This window comes from Nannospalax galili, unplaced genomic scaffold (assembly GCF_000622305.1).
Source record: "Nannospalax galili isolate Female #2095 unplaced genomic scaffold, S.galili_v1.0 scaffold786, whole genome shotgun sequence".
Classification (NCBI taxonomy): domain Eukaryota; kingdom Metazoa; phylum Chordata; class Mammalia; order Rodentia; family Spalacidae; genus Nannospalax; species Nannospalax galili.
Window position 1 is genome coordinate 1,995,314 of NW_008355774.1, and position 21,078 is coordinate 2,016,391.

The window sequence follows — 21,078 nt, forward strand, 5'->3', positions numbered from 1 at the left end:
TTTGAGCTTTTAAAAATATAAAAACCGCTGGGCGTGGTGGTGCATGCCTTTAATCCCAGCACTCGGGAGGCAGAGGCAGGCGGATCTCTGTGAGTTCAAGGCCAGCCTGGTCTACATAGTGAGTTCCAGGACAGCTGGGGCTACAGGGAGACCCTGTCTCAAAAAGACCAAAAAAATAATAATAATAAAAAAGTAAAAACCAGGACTGGAAAGATGGCTCAGCAGTTAAGAGCACTGGCTGCTCTTGCAGAAGACTGGGTTTAGTTCCCAGCACCCACATGGTGGCTAATAACTGCCTATAACTAGTTCCAGGGGAATCCAACACCCTCTTCTGACCTCTGTGAGTATTACACAACATGAGTGCACCTACCTACATGCAGGCAATACGCTCGTACACATAAAATAAAAATAAAATATTAAAAATATAAAAACAAGCCAAGCAAGGTGGTACATACTTTTAATCTCATTACCCTGGAGGCAGAGGCAAGCAGATCTCTGTGAGATTGAGGTCAGCCTGGTCTACAAAGCAAGTGCCAGGCCAGCTGGGGCTACACAATGACCTCTATCACAAAAATAATAAAGTCCGGGATCAGGGATATAACTCAGTGGTATAACTCAGTGGAAAAATACTTGCCTAACCTGTGCAAGGCCCTTTGTTCCATCTCCAGCACACAAAAACAGCAAAAAATGTCAAAGCCATTTCTAGCTATACAAGAGTAGACATAGTGGGCTATAGTTTACTAATTCCTGTTCTGGGGGAACACTGGTTGCTGATAATAGGGAATGGTGAGACAGCAGTCTGTGCACTAGGGGTACTCATAGCTGGGCATGGTAGGGGACACTAGTGACCTCAGCACTCAGGAGGCAAGGATAAGAGGATCACTGCAAGTTCAAGATTAGTCTGATCCGTGTAGTAAGTTCCAGGCCAGCCAGGAGCTACATAGTGAGACCCTGTCTCAAACGTACTATGCATACTCATTAATCCTGACCATTGTTTCTAGACCTGGCTGGGAAACAGACATATTTATTTGTTTGTTTGAGACAGGGTCTCACTATGTAGCACCAGCTGTCCTGAAACACTCTATGTAAACTTGCCTCTGCTTCTGCTTCCCAAGTGCTGTGATTAAAGCCTGAAATAGACATTTTTTAAAAAACACATTATTTTTATTTTATGTGCATGAGTGCATTACCTGCATGTAAGTACACTCATGTTGTGCAGTGCCCACAGAGGTCAGAAGAGGGGAGCAGATCCCTTGGAACTGGAGTTGGGGTGGTTGTTAGCTGCCATGTGAGTGCTGGGAATCAAACCCCAGTCCTCTGCAAAAGCAGCCAATGCTCTTAAGTGCTGAGCCAACTCCAGCCCTGAAATAGACATTTTAAAGGGGAAAATATTTACATAAGTTCATACTGACATTCATAGTTCATATTTCAGGCTACAGGATTTATTAACCGTTTTTTGCTATTATGTTTGTATTTGAGGACAGTGTGCTGTTGGACTCTGATCCTACATCTATGTGAATTCAGGAAAATGGTACATGTCTCCCAGGCCTGTGTTGAGTCTAGACACTGGTTGTACTTAGACCAGTTTCCTGACAGGTCAAGTAAGAGTTGTTCTTAGTTTTCTCGTCAGCCCTGGGCTCTCTACATGGAAGATAGCATAATTAATGAAGTCTCCTGTAGGCCTAGACTTCTTTAGGTCATTGTGTGCAGGTGCTTTCTCTTTGGGGTGCTGTCCTTAATTAACTACTCAGAATTTATCTTACTGGAGAACCTGACTTCCCGCTACGAGGTGCCTTGTGTCCTGGACCTCAAAATGGGCACACGCCAGCATGGTGATGATGCTTCAGAGGAGAAAGCAGCTAACCAGATCCGAAAATGTCAGCAGAGCACGTCTGCAGTCATTGGTGTGCGTGTGTGTGGCATGCAGGTGAGAAGTGGGTTAGTGCGCCAGATATGGACTTGTGATGGTATCCAGTGGCTATTATTTTGCCACTGTGGCAGGGTGCTCTGAAATGCTCTAGAAACTAGATTTCGGATATTCCTTTGGAACCTTAAAAACTCTCCCACTCAGTTTAAAAAAAAAAAAAAAATCAAGGCTGGGCATGGTGGTGCACGCCTTTAATCCCAGTACTTGGAAGGCAGAGGCAGGTGGAACTCTGTGAGTTCAAGGCCAGCCTGGTCTACATAGTTCCAGAACAACTGGGGCTACAGGGAGACCTTGTCTCAGAAAGACAAAAAACCCCTCTCTCACTCAGTTTTCCTCACTTTCCCTTTAAAATCTGCATTTGCTCTGCTCTTTTTTTTTTTTTTTTTTAAAGCTTTTTTGGGTGGGAATGTAGCTCAGTTGGTAGAGTGGCTCATCTAGCATGCTTTAGGCCTTGGGCTTGATCCTTAGTGCCAAAAGCAACAGACCTATCAGATCTGAGTGGGCTGGAGAGTGTAGAGTGCTTACTTTGTATACATGAGGCCCTGGTTTTGAGCTCTAGCGCTATAAAAAAGTAATAATCCCTTGATCTGTTGCTTTCTGGTTAAATAACAAAGCATGAATGCCTAGATACTCTCTCTGAGGCTGGCCTGGCTAGCTGAATCCGTATGGTTTATGGACAGGAGAGGACACAAAGTTAGGCCATCTCCACTGACCCAGGTGCAGAATAGGGGGCTGGAGTATAGTGACAGAACCTAGGTGATAAGAGCATTCTGGGTAGGTACTGATCAAAGAAGACTGCTCTTATGTGACTGATATACAAGTTAAAGAATCTCATCCAGACAGCCATATCACCCCCATTCACCCAAAGTCAAGGTCCTGATGTGACCCTCAGACCCTGACTTGCCAGTCTCTCTCACAGGTGTACCAGGCAGGCACTGGGCAGCTCATGTTCATGAACAAATACCATGGGCGGAAGCTTTCAGTGCAGGGCTTCAAGGAGGCACTTTTCCAGTTCTTCCACAATGGGCGGTGCCTACGCCGGGAACTTCTGGGCCCTGTACTCAAGAAGCTAACTGAGCTCAAGGCAGTGTTGGAGCGACAGGAATCCTACCGCTTCTATTCAAGTTCCCTGTTGGTCATTTATGATGGCAAAGAATGGCCAGACGTGGCCCTGGACTCAGACGCTGAGGACTTGGAGGACCTTTCTGAAGAATCTGCTGATGAGTCTGCTGGTGCTTATGCCTACAAGCCCCTTGGCACCAGCTCAGTGGACGTGCGCATGATCGACTTTGCACACACCACCTGCAGGCTATATGGAGAGGACAGTGTGGTGCATGAGGGCCAAGATGCTGGCTATATCTTTGGGCTCCAGAGCCTGATAGACATTGTCACAGAGATAAGTGAGGAGAGTGGAGAGTGAGCTTGTTGGCTACTCCAGTATCTGAGAGACTCTCTGCCCGCCCCCCAACAGCTGTGCTGTGTTGGGGAGGAGGCCAGTATGGCCAGGTGGTGGCCCTGCAGCCTGGAGCTGATAAGACAGTGGCCTCTGTGACCCTCAGTCTGAGCCAACCCCAGCCATGCTCAGAATCTATTTATTTTAACTATTTCAACATTCCAACATTTGATGATGCCGATACCTCTTTCTTCCCTGAGTGTAAATGTTCTAATACAGATCTTTTTGTTTATTGTATACAATGTTGTTGTCATTCTTTCTAGGTGCATGCAGGCCCCCTCCTAACCTGCAGAAGCCTTACCATCCCAGGCCCTGCCTCCAGCCACCAGTTTCTTTGTCCTCAGTGTCCCAACCATCTAGCACCTTGCAGTCATTCAAAAAAGGATATTCCTAATACACTTAGCCAGGTCACTCTGTGATTTGTGCTGGGTGGGTCTCCGCCACCTTTACACAAAAGTACATTTGACACAGGTTTTCCCATGGCTCCATACAGCTTAAGGGGAACCTGGGCATCAGATGCCCCAATCCTTGGGTCCAGCTTTTGATTTCCTCCTAAGTTACTGGCAGCAGATAATTGCCTGAACATAGTAATGTTTAATGCCAGATAGCCTGAACCCTATACTGGGGTCTCAGGTAGCCACTAGTCTCTGGTTAATGGTAGCCGTGGGCTCCAAGAGAGGACACAGGAGTTCTGGATAGGGTGATCTTGGGTACACCTGCCATCACTCCTGAACTGCCCTGTAATCATACCAGTCTCATTCTTCACAAAACCATCCAGTACAGCCCATAATTGCTCTATCTGGAGAGCTTCTGGGGTCTGAATGTCAAGTTCTTGCAACCCAGTCTTCACCTGAACCGTCAGGCACCTCTCCAAGCCCCACTTAGTTTCAGGCTTTCAGTTGAGAGTATGTGACTAGACATCCCAAGACTCTTCTCCAGGACCCTTGGGGCCTCTTCAGTGGGGCGCCTAGGGACTCTAAGGATTTCAAAGGTGGAGGTCTGTGTAAAGTTGAGGGGCCAAGCATACTTTTTCATTTTCCTTTTATAGCCTCAACTAGCCTGGAACTTGCTTTGTAGACCAGGCTGGCTTTGATCAGATATCCACCTGCCTCTTCCCTCTGCCCCAAGTGCTGGGATTACAGTGTGCATCACCATGCAGGATTCAAAGCATGTTCTTAAAACCCCATGCATCCAATCCTTACCCTTTTTTAACCCTCTGCCTTTTTTTCATAAGTGGCATCAGAAATATAATCTGCCCAGGTTGCCAGTAATGCCAGCATCATTTTTGAGGTGAGGCAGAAGGATCACATGTTTAAGACGAGCCTTAAAAGTGTACAGCCTGGCGTGGTGGCATACACCTTTAATCCCAGCACTCGGAGGCAGAGGCAGGTGAATCTCTTGTGAGTTCAAGGCCAGCCTGATCTACATAGTTCAGAGCAGCAGACGTAGGCGGATCCTCTGTGAGATCAAGGCCAACCAAGTCAACATAGCCAGTTCCAGTCCAGGCCAGCTGGGGCTCCAGGGAGACCCTGTCTCTAGAGAAGAGAGATCCAGAATTGACCTCAGGGTCATAGGCTTTTGAATCCTATATGACAACAAACAGTAAAAGGAGAGATTCCCAGAAGTCTGGAGGGAGAGGTAGGGGGCTCTTTGAGGCCAGCCAGGGCTGTACATAGTGAGGCCCTGTGTCCACAAAAAAACACACAAGGGGCTGGAGAGATGGCTAAGAGGTTATGTGAAATTCCTGCTCTTGCAGAGGACCTGTGTTTGATTCCTAGCGCCTACGTGGTGGCTAACAACCATCCTTAACACCAGTTCCAATGAATAGAATATAACTTCTCTTCTGGCCTCTGAGGGCATTGCATGCATGTGATGCACTTACATGCAGGCAAAACACCTATACACATAAATTCTAAAAACTAAACAAAAATAAAGAATATTGGTGGATAGAGGTGTAAGCTTGATGAGAGGAGTGTTCCAGAGGGCAGCAAAGAATATGTAAAGACTCAAGGTAAGAGAGGAAGCCAGTGGCTGAAGGGATTGTGCGGTGGAGGGTTTTGGACAGTCGGACCTGGTTTTGTTATGTCCCTCAGGCCCCACACTTGTCCACCACCACAGTGACACAGCAAGGACTTGTTGGTGAGGTACTGTGAGTCCTAGACACTCAGCTCCCGCCCCGTTGAGGGACTTAAAATGTAAGGCCAGGATTCCACCAGGAAAGCACTCTCCATGTCCGGTTTTTCCCATGAGGTTCAGCCCCGCTTCCCCGGGGCTGCAGGGATGCACCGGCTGCGAGCTTTCTTCCGACGACCGTGGGAGAGACCGCTCTCGGACTTGAGCGGAAAACGGAAGAGGGAGGCCTGGTGAGGGAAACTGAGGCCGGGGCTTTGAGCGCTAGGACTCAGGTCACCCGGCTGCTCTTAGAGACCAGTTCCACCCAACGGCCGAGCCTCGCGGGGCCGCCAGGGGGCGCAGCGCCCCGATGCTGGAGCCTACCAGCTCCTCGGGGCTGGGCTCCGGCAGGCAAGCGGGCGCGCGCGCGCGCGCATGCGTGGCATATCACGGGGTGGGGTGAACGCTGTGCTGTGCTCTGGGCCTGGTGTCCAGGCACCACAGCCTCCGCCGACTACCCTTCCCCGACGCGGCCCGGCCCGGCCCCGGCCCCGGCCCCGGCCCCATGTACCGCGCGCTGTATGCGTTCCGCTCCGCGGAGCCCAACGCCATGGCGTTCGCTGCGGGTGAGACCTTCTTGGTGCTGGAGCGCAGTAGCGCGCACTGGTGGTTAGCGGCGCGGGCGCGCAGTGGCGAGACCGGCTACGTGCCGCCTGCCTACCTGCATCGCCTGCAGGTGAGTGTCCCTTCCCGGCACGGCCACCCAGGCCCCCGCGACCGAACCCCTTCACAAGCCCACAGAGCCGATCCAGGAAACGGCCAGATTTCTTCGCGACTAGAGGCCGGGGCTTCTAACAGGCAAGGAGTTTGAGACCCTGGCCCTAAGTCCTAAGACCTGTAAGGATTGAGACCTTAGGGGTCAATAATTCCCCCCTCCCCCGAAAGACTAGGCCCTTGACATTCAGCCTCAGACCTACGAAAAGCTGCACTTTGGGACTGATACTCAGACGCCAGTCCCCTCCCCTGCGCCTCCAGCATCCCAGAAATCAGAACCTCCATCTGAATAGAATTCTAGAGCTAGACCCAGACTCTAGTCGTTTAGCCGAGTCCCTGAGACCCCAAACCCTTATTATTCCCTTTCCCTGAGTCCCTGGGAATCCACAGTCTTGCCTCTCCTTCCCACCCTACTCCCCAGCATTTGGAGCCACCACCTTTACCATGAAGACTCCCACGTCCTCGGTTGAGATTGTGCCAACCTTATGCACCACCTGTTTCCCCAACCATCCTCCAGGTTCTCACCCCCCCCACACACACACTTGGTCCTCAGAGCCATAGACACTCCCATCCCCTAGGTGACCTCCAAGCCCTGTGTTATCAGTACCCCACTATCCTGTATTCTCCCACCTGTAAAGCTGTTCCCAGAAACTATTCCCCCAGCTCTCTTGAAACCCAAGACTCTGGCCCCTGCTGACCCTCCCTGATACTGCCTTCCCCTTTTCCCCACTTCCCCCAAGCCTCAAGTCCTCCTCCTCAGATTTCCTTCCTCTGAAATCTGGGGAGCTCTATCCCTCATTGTCCCCGGCCTAGAATGGGGGTTGTCCCCATTGTGAGGCAGTGAGCCCCCCTCTGTGACTTCCTCTGTTCTGAAGCTGGCCAGGTTTCTTTCCAGTGGAGGCCGCGGTCCCAGTTCCTCTTTCCTCGAGTAGTCCTGCAGGGGTTGGGGTGCAGTGTCTCCAGTTAATCTATTCTTATAGGAGGAAGGAAAGCCCAGAGCTGCCTGGCCTGTGCCAGACACTCTTGCCCTGTCCTCTCCCTAACCTTTAGGAAACATCCTGTTCCAGCCCAGTTAAAGACAGAAATAATGTGATAAATTTGGAAACGCCATCCGCTCTTACCAGAGCACAGGGGCCCTTGGACCTAGCAGCTTCATCACAGACCCTCTCAGCCAGATCCTATCTAGAGGTGCTTAGGCTAGAGACACCCAGGTCAGTTGGATCCGGAATGTGTTGCACCTAGCCTCTTTAACCCTGGGGTCTTGTTGGAGGCCTCTAGGGGAAGTCCTGCCTCTTCCTCAGGGCCTGTGGAGGAGGCTATACTCCATTCTAGGACCAGCCAGGAATTTGGGGAGGGAAGAGAGGCTCCCGTCTTCTCTGTTACTCTTTCTTTCTGCATACTCCTGGTCTCAGTTTCCCTGACTGCACATCTTGGTCTCATTTTTACTCCACCTGGGTGTTTGCCCGACTTCCTCAGACTCTGTTGCTCAGTCTTCTGCTTTGTCTCTCCTTGCCGGCCTCTGGGGCCTTCTCTCTACACATCTGACTTATTCTCTGTGTACACAGGCTTTTCTCTTGTTGCCCTCATGTCTGTCTCTTGTCTCCCTGCCCTCCTGGCATGCCTCATGATACCTGAAGGGCTTTGCTGACCCCTGCACCCATTTGTCTCCATCAGGGAAACTTCTCAGACTCACTCTAGAGCCAGGCATGATGGCTAATGCCTATAATCCCACCATTCAAGAGACTGGGAAAAGAGAATTGCAATGAGTTCCAGGCCAACCTGGGGTACATAGTGAGTTCCAGAACAGGTTGGGCTGCAGTGAGACCCCCCCGCCCCAATCTCAACCAGCCAACTAACCAACCAAAACAAGAAAATGCCACCCAAGAGTGAGTTCATCTCTGCACTGGGGCTCCTATGTAGCCTAGTGAGCCATGTATGGTGTCCAGTTCCACAGCTGTAACCCACATCTTACTAGATGGGGTAGGGTGTGGTGGAGTAGGGTATAGAGTAGATCCCTGGGTTGCTGGGAATGACAACATAGACCAAGGACCAGGAGCTGGAAACCGGCCTGCCCTTCCTTTACCACATATACAGCTGCTTCCCAGAAACTGAAAAGGTAGTGAGACAGCTTGGGAGGATGAGGACAGCAACAGGGATTGAAAGGGGAAGTCCTTTTGGCCCATTCTTATCTCCCAGTGCCTGTAAAGGGCCCTATGGTGACAAGACTGTTCTGAGGTGTGACCTTGGTTTTGTGAAAGATTGGCAACATCCAGAGTGCCTGATGAAGAATTCTAGACACTGGAGCCTTCCCACTTGGGATCTCATCCTGGGCTCTAAGCCAAGCCCAAAGATAGACTAGATGTACATACCTGGTCCCAAGCTAGGATCCCCATGGTTTTGCTCTAGACCCCTAATATTCAGAGACATTTTGGCCAAGAGTCTCTGTGGGATAACATCCTGAAGGAGTCCCTAAATATAAATATGAAATCTATGTTGTGTCCCTGTTTCCTGACTGACATACTTTGAGAACTTTGTACCATAATCAGTTTGGCTGTCTGCTTGTCCAGAATTCTAGGCTTCAGCTGGTTTCCTCACCTGGTTTCAGCCCATGCTGGGTCTGGGCTGATCACTCTTAATCCCAGGTCTTAATTGCTCACCCTCCCTTAGGGTGTGGAGCAGGATGTCCTTCAAGCCATTGACCGGGCCATTGAGGCTGTGCACAACACAGCCATGCGGGATGGTGGTAAATACAGCCTGGAACAGCGTGGAGTCCTCCAGTGAGTATCAGGGAGGTGAGGCTGACCCTTCTCCTTACAATAGGAACAGATATGTAGGGGTAGGATGAGATACCTCAGAGTGGAATGGAGCATGTGGAAGATGGAGATATGATGGACCTGTGATGTGAGGTCCTAGCAACCCATGGGAACCAAGAGAGGACTTTGGGAGTAGAGAGGACCCTCTTCCCATGATCTGCCTGTCTCTCTATCAGGAAACTGATTCATCACCGGAAAGAGACCCTGTCTCGCAGAGGCCCCTCAGCCTCCAGTGTTGCAGTTATAACCCCATCCACCAGTGACCACCATTTGGATGCTGCTGCCTGTAGACAGCCCAATGGAGTGTGTCGAACTGGCTTTGAACGGCAGCATAGCCTTCCTAGTTCTGAGCATCTGGGGGGAGATGGAAGCCTCTACCAGGTAGGAATGAGGGCATCTTATAGAAGGAGGTATGTGGGACTAAGACTCAAGGGGTCCTCTTGGGTCACCAAAGCAGGTAGCAACCTGTCCCCCAAGATCCCACCTCTGTCCTCTCAGATCCCACCGCAGCCCCGCCGAGCAGCACCTGCCACTCCACCCCCACCAGTGAAACACCGAGATCGTGAGGCCCTGGTGATCTCAGGGAGTGGTAAGAAGGCCAGGTTGGGAGAATTGGGGTGGGTACACCCTGTGCTTAGAATAATTGCTCTGCCTGTGTTAGGCAAATGGGTGCTCTAGGTCTAGGGAGAATACTGTTTGGTCAGTTGGGGGCACCAGCCTTGGTTAGGAGACAGGGCCTAGCAGAAGAATTGGGTCCTATACTAGGGGCTCTAGGCCAGAAGACATGGGGACCCTCAGGGATGTGCCACAGCACAGCATCTACTCTCTACTCACAGGTGGCTGCACCACAATGCCCTCTGGGGGTAGTTCTGTGTCCAGTGGCTCCTCAGTCAGCAGTACCTCCATGGACACACTCTATACTGGCTCCAGCCCCTCTGAGCTGGGCCCCAGCTGCTCACCCACACCCCCACCTGTGCCTCGCCGGGGTGCTCACACTACTGTGTCCCAAGCCCAACCCTCTGCCTCCAAGGCTCCATCCCCAGAGCCCCCTGCAGAGGAGGTGGTACCTGATACAAACTCAACCCCTGAGGACCTTACTCTGGATGCTCTGAGCCTGGAGACCACAGAGGGGAAAGCAGCTGCTGAGACAGTTGTGCCAAGGACCATTGGGGCAGAGCTGATGGAGCTTGTGCGGAGAAACACCGGCCTAAGCCATGAATTATGTCGTGTGGCCATCGGCATCATTGTGGGTCACATCCAGGCCTCTGTACCAGCCAGCTCACCTGTGATGGAGCAGGTCCTCCTCTCGCTGGTAGAGGGCAAGGTGAGGGCGGGCAGCATGGCCAAGGAGCCTTCCCACCCTCAGCCAGCCTGCTAGCCCTGCCCTGTCCCACTCCCACCCTCACGTGTTTGTTCAGGCTGTATGTGACAGGTATTCGTTGAACTTTGGCTGTGGACTTTTGTTGTGCTGGGTGTTGAGGTCATGTAAGATGACCCATGAAGAAAAAAAGAAGGAAGAGCATTCCAGGCAGAGGCTCAGTGTCAAGAGGCAAGACGAGCATGGCTCGCAGGAAAGAGGAACTGGAAGAAGGCTATCATGGCTGGGACACAGTGAGGGAGCAGGTGGGGAGGGAACAGGTGCTGTGGGAGGATGCTGCAACCTGAGGCAAGTGATAAGAGACCAGGATGAGGTGGGATTAAGGGGAGCTTTCTGCCGCTTGAAGGGGTTTCCCCACTATCTGCAAAGTGGTCCTGCCATCTTTGGGGTTCTAGGTACAGGGAAGAAATAGATACAGGAACAGGACACAGGTGAGAACAGTACCTTGCCAGCCTTGCAGTGGAGGGAAGAGTGGTTGAGGAGCTAGGATGGGGGCTTAGGTACCAACTTGAATGAGAGGGAGTGAGGTGTGGGTATTGCAAGATGGCTGTGGTCTCTTGCTAAGGTTAGGACACTGGTCCGGAACAGGAATGGGGCAGTGAGTCCAGACTGTAGGTTGGGGACTGGGTGGGCCAAAGGTCTCAGCCTTAGGGCTCTTCCTGTGGTTCTGGTTGGAGTGGGTAGATGGCAGTAAGCCAGTGGTGTGTATGCCTATGCCGGGCACAGCAACCAGTGCCTGGTCAAACAGAGTTTGAGAGAATGGGAGAGGTATGACAGGTAATGACAGACTTGGTGTGCCACATTGTATGGAATGGTGGGGATAAGCACGCTGAGTCATGTTTTGGTAGTGACAGTCCACGCTCTCCTATGGAGGTGCTCATCCAGGACTAGGTTGAGAGGCAAGTTGTTGGAAACCCCCATAGACATGTCTTGAGCAGAATCCTGTGTAGAAGGTCTAGATTTGAGTTGACCTCAAATGTGGTCTGTTTAAGACTTTTAGCTCTGAGGATGTGGGCCAAGTGACACAGGCCTTGGGGACTTCCTGGAGTTGCTGATATGTAGGGAGCTTACTGAGCCATGCTTTGCTTTCTACCCACAGGACCTGAGCACAGCCCTGCCCTCAGGGCAGGTTTGCCATGACCAGCAGAGACTTGAGGTGATCTTTGCAGACCTGGCTCGAAGGAAGGATGATGCCCAGCAGCGCAGCTGGGCCCTGTATGAGGACGAGGCTGTCATCCGCTGCTATCTGGAGGAGCTGCTGCATATTCTGGTATGGGGTAGGGGTCTCCATGGGTCTTCCAGCATTGGAGCAATAACCCCCACTCTGCCCACACATGCTCAGCTCTCTCTCATGTGGCCACTGGGTAACTCTCACTCTTCCTCCTCCTTACAGACTGATGCAGACCCTGAAGTTTGCAAAAAAATGTGCAAGAAGAATGAGTTCAAGTCTGTCCTGGCTTTGGTGGCCTATTACCAAATGGTATGTGCAAGACACGGGAGGGGGCGCAGAGGAACATGGGTAGAGGTCGGGCACTGAGAATGCAGGTTCCCCTTCCAGGAACACCGAGCATCGCTGCGGCTGCTGCTCCTCAAGGGCTTCGGTGCCATGTGCAGCCTAGACGCAGCCATCATCTCCACACTTGTGTCATCTGTGCTGCCTGTGGAGTTGGCACGGGACATGCAGACTGACACACAGGGTGAGTTGGGGGTAGGAGTTCCCTGCCACTAGGAGAGGGTTCTCACCATCTGCTGGAGATTCCTGACATTTTGGGGAGTGCTGACTGCCTGCCTTGCCCCCCTAGACCACCAGAAGCTTTGTTACTCTGCTCTCATCCTGGCCATGGTCTTCTCCATGGGAGAGGTGGTGCCCTACGCACACTATGGTAAGAATGCAGATTACTGACCAGCTGACCACAGGTCTCAGAGGTAGAACCCATGGTCTGGCAAGAAGAAGATGACCCCAAGGTTCACAGAAAGCCAAGGGGAAGAAGAGACAAGTCTGCTGACTCCTTTATGCCCTTCTTTCAGAGCATCTGGGTACACCCTTTGCCCAGTTCCTGCTAAGCATCGTTGAGGACGGGCTTCCCTTGGACACCACAGAGCAACTGCCGGACCTCTGCGTGAATGTGCTTCTTGCTCTCAACCTGCACCTGACAGGTGGGGTGGGGCTCAACTGGGAGGTGGCAGACCAGAGCGGGGCTCTGCCAGCTCTACACCTATGCTCTTGACTTGTCTCTGCCCACATCTTTCCTCAGCGCCTGACCAGAATGTCATCATGGCCGCCCTGAGCAAACACACCAATGTCAAGATCTTCTCTGAGAAGCTTCTGTTGCTTCTGAACAGAGGGGGTGAGGGCCCAGAAATCTGTGTGGGTACTGTTGTGATGCCGGATGATTCCATAACCTCCCTGCTTTGATTCCTCTAACTCCTTGGGATGACTCTGGGACCCCAACAAGGACCTCCTTGACCCTTGTGAACCTTTGCCTTCTAGATGACCCTGTTCGTATCTTCAAACATGAGCCACAGCCTCCACACTCTGTCCTCAAGTTCCTGCAGGATGTGTTCAGCAGCCCAGCCACAGCTGCCATCTTCTACCACACAGACATGATGGCACTCATTGACATCACTGTGCGGCAGATTGCAGATCTGTCACCTGGAGACAAGGTGCTGGAGGTTGCTACAGTGGGAATGAATAGGAACAACCAAAATGGGGGGAACATGGCAGTGAGTGGAGATTGAGGGGGCAGGGCTGCTGCCAAAGCCAGGTAAGTGTGGAAAGCTACTCAGGTGTGTATCCAAAGCAGCTGGCTGTGTAGCAGTCTGGAGCGGGATGTCTGAAGAAAGCTGGGGTGGAAGGAGGGATGAAAACGAGGAAAGAGGAATAGAGCTAGGCAGAGCCTTCTAGGCTGCAGCTTGAGATTGTTTCTCAGAAGAGGAAGTAAATGAAACACTGTCTTCCTGTATGAAGGCAGAGTGATGTGAGTGGGTGGGGAGGGGCTGTTTTGGTAGTAAAAAGGGTGTGTTGGGAGTGGATCCAGCAGAGCTTGCTGCGGGATTGTTTTGGGGCAACTGTGGATGAAGTGTTGTTGACAGATGGGGAGACCTGTGGGAATATCTTAGGGAAAAATAGAGTTGTATTTTGAATGGGTTAAGATTGAGAGGGACTAGGGAAATAGCCTGGTTGGTAAAGTGCTTGCCTTGTATGTGTGAGGCCCTGGGTTCAATCCCCAGCACTGAAAAAAAAAAAAAAGTGAGGGATACCTGCAAGACATTCAGGTGCCAAAGACAGCAGGGCGGCAGTGAGCAGCAAGTTGAGACTCTACCGAAAGAAAGATGTTGGAGTTGTCTGTGCAGAGGTGTGCTGAGAAGTTGGTGACAGTGTGGTCATCTAACAGATTGAAGGGCAGGATCAGCAGGAAGTTTGGGTAATAGCTGGGACATATCAGGGTCAAGTAAGGAGAAACCTGGAGCAAAACCGGGAAGCAAGCACTCCCAGTGTTTGGAGGAGGGAGATGAGCCTTCTCCATGCTGCCACGAGCCTAAGATGGGGACTGAGGATTAGCCATTGCATTTGCCATATGGAAGTCTATGGTGACTGGCCAGCATGTCAGTGGAGTGCAGGGAAGTGAGTTTGAATGGAAAGTTTGAGAACATTTTAAGTTACTGGGGGAGTGGAAATGAGATGGGACTTGGAAGCAGTCAATGAAAATAACAGATTTTCTGTGCAGGGGAGCAGAAGAATGGGGGCAGGTGCTGGAAGGAATTAGTGTGGGATCAGGGAGGGTGTTTCAAAGGTGGGAGTGCTGGCTTGTGTCTGAGCCAGGGGGAATGCTCCAGTAAGCCTAGAAAAATAAGCCATGTGTTGGGGAAATGGGTTACTGCAAGAGGTGAGGCAGGTGAGGCAGACAGACAGTGGTTGGGTCTACTGTTGCTTCCTCTGAGGACAGGCGACGTAGATGCTGAGAGCAGAATACAGGGGGTTCTGCGAGACTCCTGGGGTTTTCCTCAAAAAGTACCAGGCCACCTGAGGTTAGGCAGCTTAGGTTTGAAAGAGAAAAAATGGACAGTGGTAGTGTAAAGAGAACAGACACAGCAGAGAAAACCAATGGGGGTCCCCAGTACTGAGAATCCATATAAGATTTGTGGTGGTGAGATTCAGGCCTGCACATGGCTCAGTACTTGTCGCCTGGGTCTGGCTCCTGATACTGGGAGTTAGCAAGAGGGTACTCCCTACAGGAGGTTTAGGTATCTATTCCTCTTATCAAAAGTAAAAAGAAAGGAGGGGCATCAAGGGGAGCAAACAGAAAAAGTGCTAGCGTCAGGCAGTGGATTGGGGTCGGGGGTCTCAGGACAAGAGAAGAGTTTGGATATCAAGTCAGGGGACTGTTGAAAGTGCTTAAGGCTGGGAGTTTGGGTTGGGTCTGGGGAGTTTGAAAGTGCTTAAGGTTGAGGGGCTGGAGCGATGTCTCAGCAGTTAAGAATACTGGTTGTTCTTGCAGAAGACCCAGGTTCGAATCCCAGCACCCACGTGCCAGCTAACTGTCCGTAACTCCAGTTCCAGGGGATCCAACAGCCTCTTCTGTCTTCTGCGGGCATTGCATGACACGACACGGGTGTACTTACCTACATGCAGGCAATACACGTATACACATAAAAATAATAAATAAAATATTTGAAAAAAAAAAAAGAAAGAAAGTACTTAAGGTTGGGGCCGGGGAGGGAATCAGAACAGTTGTGGAGGTAGGATGGCTAAGACTTGGAGACAGCTGGTTATAGGATGTATAGGAATCAAAGGACATGTGCATTTCAGGCCCGAGCTTTTAGATCAAAGCAGTGTTCTTTCCTAAAATTAAAAACAAAAACAAGCTGGGCATGGTGGCACACGCCTTTAATCCCAGCACTTGGGAGGCAGAGGCAGGCGGATCTCAGTGAGTTCAAGGCCAGCCTGGTCTACATAGTGAGTTCCAGGACAGCTGGGGCTACAGGGAGACCCTGTCTCCAAAAGACCAAAAAATAAATAAAAAATAAAAATAAATAAAAACAAAAACAAAACCTGAAAAAGCTTTCAACATGGAGAGGATGGGACGGTCATGAGTTTGGTGATAGCTGTGTGGATTTGAGGTCTGAGAAGTATGGAGGACTAGCAGGCAATTGGATATTCTTGTCTGGAGCTCACAGGACAGATCTGCATAGGAGGTATGAGAGTTGATCACTGCTTCAAGCTGTGGCTGTGATTAAAATCTTTCCAGGGCAAGAGTCTGTGGGAGCAGAGAGCTTATCACTGACAGTCATAGTACCCAGGGGATCCAGCCCCAAGGACCCTGGCAGTGCTTTCCTGGGCAGCCACATTCTGGGACTCTGTGCCTGGGATGACTCATTCACTTATTCAACAGCTGTTGAGGGCCAATGCTGTGTTAGGTATACTCTAAGTCTGAAGCTGCAGCTCTGATGTTCAAGAAGTGTGAACCAGTTAAGGCAAGTTCATAGTCTAGGGCCCATGGGCAGCAGTGACCAGTGCCTCTCTGGGAGCAGTTGCAATACTTCTCTGGAGATCACTGAGCCAACCTACTTTTCCCACAGCTACGCATGGAGTACCTCTCCCTGATGCATGCTGTGGTCCGCTCCACACCCTACCTGCAGCACCGCCATCGGCTGTCAGACCTGCAGGCTACACTGCGGCGCATCCTAACCGAGGAAGAGGCCTCACTTCAGTGCCAGATGGACCGCATGATTGTGCAAGAGATGTACAAGGAATTCCCGGAGCTGGGAGAGGTCCCCAGCTAACACCTTTCTTTCTCCCTTCCCTGTAGCCCTGGTCAGGGTGCAGGGGACTCGGGCTTTGCCCTAAGAATGTTTTGCACTGACATTGTGAGGGCATAAGGGATTAAGAAGGGACCTGAGCTGGGCCCCTGCTTGAAGTAGAGTTAATGTAAGGGGCCAAGTATAGGATTGGGGACCATTATCTGGGAACTCTGGGGCAGAGGAAATGTGCAAGCTGAAGACCCTCTATTTGCTGGTAGGCTGCCTCTTCAGCATGCCACCCCCCATACCCATGTGCACACCCAGAGTCCTGCTGCTACTGCAGGCTGGGCCACAGCTGCCCCCACCCACTGCCTGGTCTGAGTCCTAAGCCTCAGCAAGCCATGTCCTTGGAGTGAGGGGAGTCACTTCCCACCAACTCTGTTCTTTGCCTTAGCTTTGCAGTCCGAGTTGCCCATATGCAACCCCCAGCCCCCATAGGGATCGCTCTTCCCCACACCCCTGCTTTCATCTCCAGAGGCCTTGGCCAGGCTGCTGCCTTGAAAGCAGGATCTTAAGAGACAAAGGCCATCCATCCTGGAGCTTCATAGAACAGGTTGATGTTGCTGAGAAAGCCAATGACAGAATCTATTTTCTCTGAAGAAAAAAAAAAAAAAAGACTGAAAAGCCATTTGTATTTTCCTATGTGTTACAGCTCACCTTTGGAAATAAATTACAGGCATCTGGAATTGGGCTTCCCTGTGTAATCCTCAGGGGCTGTCAGGGATGAGTGGGCCTGATGGTGCCTCAGGACTACACTACTGTAGCTTGTACTGACCTCTGCAGGCCTATGGGCCCTGTTCCGTCTCTCTCCTGAGCTTCCCCTTTTAAGGCCAAGCCACAACCAAGTGCCCCTTGAGTCTGCTTGGAGATGACTGTACCTCTGGGTTTCATTCCTTTTTTTGCTATAGAAGTTACCACCAGGCTGGGGAGATGGCTCAGCAGTTAAGAGTACTGGCTCTTACAAAGGACCCAGATTTGATTCCTAGCATCCACATGGCAGCTAACAACTGTCTGTAACTCCAGTTCTAGGAGATCTGACACCTGACATTGTACAACACAGGTCCACATACATACAGGCAATACACTTATATACATAAAATAATTAAAAAACGTTATCCACCTTGCCAGATGTGGTGGTGCACGCCTTTAATCCCAGCACTTGGGAGGCAGAGGCAGGCGGATCTCTGTGAGTTCAAGGCCAGCCTGGTCTACACAGTAAGTTCTAGGCCAACTGGGGCTACAGGGAGACCTTGTCTCAAAAAGACCGAAAAACAAAGTTATCCAGCTCTTTCCTGTTGATACATTCCTGTCCTGCATAGTTATAGCTATTCGTAGTTTCTGTCTCTCCCTCCCTTTCTCTCTTCCTCTCTTCCTCCTCTCCCTGTCTCCCTCCCTCTCTCTTTCTCTCTCTCCCTACATCCCTCCTGCCCTCCCTCTCTCTCTCCCTCTCCCCCTCTCCCTCTGCCTCATTCTTGTGCTGTCTCCAGCCCCTGCATAGCTAGTCTCAAGTAGAGTAGGCCCCTCCCCCCCCCAGCTCTGTTCTGCTCTCCTTGAATATATGGGCCTTGTTCAGCCCTTTTGTGTTCCAGCACAATTCCCTCCTTAGCAGAGATTTGTAGTGAGCACTCCTGTTTGAAAGGCCAGAGATTGACAAAAACTTCATTCTCTTCTTAAATCAACATAGTGGCAAAGTGCAGTTCTTCAAGCATTTCTTAACTGAGGCCATTGTTTCACAAACAGGTCTACATATCCAGAATCACTGGCACTCCTTTCATATTGGGAAACATGCTAAACACAGGAGCCTGTTAGTCTCCCAGCAAGAATATATACAACAGGGTCTGGAGAGATGATTCAGTAGAGTGCTTTCTGCCCAAGCTTGAGGGCCTGAGTTTGGATTACCAGCACCCATGTAGAAAAACAGGTGTAGTGGCCTGCACTGGTAATCTAGGGCTGGGGAGGCAGAAACAGGAGGAGCCCTGAAGCTTCAGGTTCAGTGATAGACCCTGTCTCAAAAATAAGGTGGAGGGCCAGCAGGATGGCTCAGCAAGTAAAGGTTCTTGCCAAGGCTGAATTCAATCCCAGGGGGACACATAGTGGAAAGAGAAAATGGACTCCTGCAAGTTGTCCTTTGACCTCCACATGTGTGCTGTGGCATGTCCCCATGTATATGCACATACAAAATAAAAACAGTCGGGGGCTAGAGAGATGGCTCAGTGGTTAAGAGTACTGACTGCTCTACTGCTCTTGCAGAGGACTCAGGTTCAAATCCCAGCATCTACATGGTGGCTAACAACTGTCCATAACTCCAGCTCCAGGGCATTCAACACCCTCTTCTGACTTCTGGCATTGCACAACATGAGTGCACTTGCATGCAAGCAATACATAAAATAGTAAAAATAAGGGCTGGGGCCGGGCGTGGTGGTGCACGCCTTTAATCCCAACACTTGGGAGGCAGAGGTAGGTGGATCTCTGTGAGTTCAAGGCCAGCCTGGTCTACATAGTGAGTTCCAGGACAGCTGGGGCTACAGGGAGACCCTGTCTCAAAAAGACCCAAAAGGGGGGGGGGACTGGAGAGATGGCTCAGCAGTTAAGAACACTGGTTATTCTTGCAGAAGACCCTGGTTCAAATCCCAGCACTCACATGGCAGCTAACAACTGTCCATAACACCAGTTCCAGGGGATCCGATGGCCTCTTCTGTCCTCCAGGGCATTGCACGACACAGGTGCACTTACCTACATGCAGGCAATACACTCACATGCATAAAAAAAAAAGAGTAAAATATAACTAGGCGTGGTGGTGCACGCCTGTAGTTCCAGTACTTGGGAGGCAGAGGCAGGCAGATCTCTGAGTTCAAGGCTAGCCTGGTTTACATAGTGAGTTCCAGGACAGCTGGGGCTACAGGGAGACCCTGCTTCAAAAAAAGAAAAAAAAAAAAAAAAAGAAAAATAATAAAAATAAATTTTTTTTGCAATTTAGTTTTTATATTTATATAACTCGTAAACAGAATCTGGATTACATTACAGAATTGGGGGTTTCAGTTGTGAAAAATTAAAAAAAAAACTTTAAGTGGAGGGGACTGGAGAGATGGTTCAGCAGTTAAGAGCACCTACTGCTCTTGCAGAGTTCAGTTTCAGCATCCAGATCAGGTGGCCCACAACCACCTGTAACTCCAGCTCCAGGGGATCTGATGCCTCTTGTGGCCTCTGGGGGCACTATACTCACATGTACAAACCCACACTGAGACACACAACATACACATAAAAAATTTATTGAGGCTGGAGAGAGGTCTCAGCAGTTAAGAGCACTGGATGCTCTTACAGAGAACCCAAGCTCGATTCCCAGCTCTCTCGTGATGGCTAACCGTCCATCAGAGTACTGAGTGAGCACACAGGCTCAAGAGGTGAAGACACAGCCTGCTCGCTGTTTTTAATCTCTTTTCACATGCAGAGTCAATGACACTGATTTCCAGTCACAACTCCTTTCTCATTGGGGTGCTGAAAGCAGGAAACCAGTATTCTCGGGAGATAAATTTGGTGAAAAGCACGGGGTCCCTCTGAAGAGAGGTAAGGCAAGAACAGCACTCAACTTCTGTAATTTGCTGCATTCTCTTCCATGATGTGCACACCGACCTCCATGGGAAGAGCAGGGGCTCTTTTCTGGGGCTGGCCCCATGAAGCCCACACCTGCTTTTGCAGGATTGTCCAAGGGACCTTGCACATATTTGTAGAGGATGCAGAAGTCCCATCTGACAAAATTATATAAATACTGGGCCAAATTAGCAAACACTTTCTGAGGGAGGCAGGACTCCAGGACCCCTTTAGCAAACACCCTGTCAGTGGTCTCTTAACTACTGAGCCATCTCTCTAGCCCCCTGTCAGTGGTCTTAAAGCATGAAATTACAGCCACAAAAGTAGATTGTGATGAGCCAGAGGAGTCCACTCAAGAAGGGACATCTTTGAGACCACACCTTTCTGGCTGCCTGGAAAGTTGGTAGATATGGGCCAGGTGTGACTAGGCAGGAGAAAGAACAATGGAGGACAGAGGGTACGTAGCCACTCCGAGAAAGGGAAGAACTAGGACAAGGTTGAAAAGAAAAACATGGGGGTATAGGGTTTGGGGGGCCTGAGCTTCAGATCAGAAATGGCATCTAGAGTCAGTTCCTAAAGGTCTGGAGCATGGGGGACATGCACTGGACTACAAGCTATACATGCACAGTATGTGAGGGGTGGAGAATTCAGTTTGGTCCTCAAAAGACAGTGATTGAAACTCCAATGAGGAGTAGCCTCCCCCTCTTCCTCCTTCTCCCCCTCCTCCTCTTCCTCCTCCTCCATCTTTCTCCTCCCTCTGCCCTTTCTTCTTGTATGTGTGTCTGTGTATGATGTGTATACATGCTTGCATTTGTGTAGGCACATATATATGTGTGTGGGTGGAGATCTAAGGATGATGTCTGGAGTCTTCCTTTATTGCTCTCCACCTTATTCCTTGAAGCAAAAGTCTCTCAATCAAGCCCAGAGCTCACCAGTACTGCTAGTCTGGCTAGCCAGCTTGCTCCCAGGATCCTGTCTTTGCCTTTTAAGCACTGGAATTACAAGCAGGCTGCCATGCCTATGGAACATTTGTGCAAGTGCTGGGGATCAGTGCTCTGGTCCTCATGATTGTATGGCAAAAGCTTTAACTTAGCTCCCCAGTGCCCCCTCCTTTTATTGACAGGGTCTCATTATGTACCCTGGCTGGCCTAGAACTTATTGTATAGACCAGGCTACCCTCAAATTCAGAGATTTGCTTGTCTCTGCTTCCCCAGTGCTGGGATTACAGACC

At 50.6% G+C, this 21,078-nt stretch overlaps 2 protein-coding genes across 4 annotated transcripts in view; both read left to right on the top strand.

Moving 5' to 3' along the window:
• Ip6k2 (inositol hexakisphosphate kinase 2) overlaps nucleotides 1-3,617 on the top strand; it is a 29,132-nt gene extending 25,515 nt beyond the window's left edge. For all 3 annotated transcript variants that reach the window (XM_008853228.1, XM_008853229.1, XM_029556171.1), the window contains 2 exons: nucleotides 1,752-1,927; nucleotides 2,847-3,617. In XM_008853228.1, the coding sequence (XP_008851450.1) occupies nucleotides 1,752-1,927; nucleotides 2,847-3,347 (677 nt within the window). In that variant the 3' untranslated portion in view covers nucleotides 3,348-3,617. The remainder of the gene's footprint in view (nucleotides 1-1,751; nucleotides 1,928-2,846) is intronic.
• Nucleotides 3,618-5,961: 2,344 nt separating this feature from the next.
• Nckipsd (NCK interacting protein with SH3 domain) lies at nucleotides 5,962-16,945 on the top strand. The gene is made up of 13 exons (XM_008853231.2): nucleotides 5,962-6,228; nucleotides 8,934-9,043; nucleotides 9,256-9,460; nucleotides 9,578-9,668; nucleotides 9,916-10,403; nucleotides 11,557-11,727; nucleotides 11,851-11,937; nucleotides 12,016-12,154; nucleotides 12,260-12,340; nucleotides 12,486-12,614; nucleotides 12,713-12,805; nucleotides 12,949-13,121; nucleotides 16,038-16,945. Exons 1-13 carry the CDS (start codon nucleotides 6,058-6,060, stop codon nucleotides 16,239-16,241), a joined length of 2,142 nt encoding a protein of 713 aa, XP_008851453.1. The 5' UTR covers nucleotides 5,962-6,057; the 3' UTR covers nucleotides 16,242-16,945.
• Nucleotides 16,946-21,078: the final 4,133 nt, after the last annotated feature.

Coding starts and splice junctions, on each gene's coding strand:
- Nckipsd (XM_008853231.2), top strand. CDS start 6,058: ATGTACCGCGCGCTGTATGCGTTCCGCTCCGCGGAGCCCAACGCCATG. Junction 10,404..11,556: donor TCTCGCTGGTAGAGGGCAAG/GTGAGGGCGGGC, acceptor TTCTACCCACAG/GACCTGAGCACAGCCCTGCC. Junction 12,155..12,259: donor CATGCAGACTGACACACAGG/GTGAGTTGGGGG, acceptor TTGCCCCCCTAG/ACCACCAGAAGCTTTGTTAC.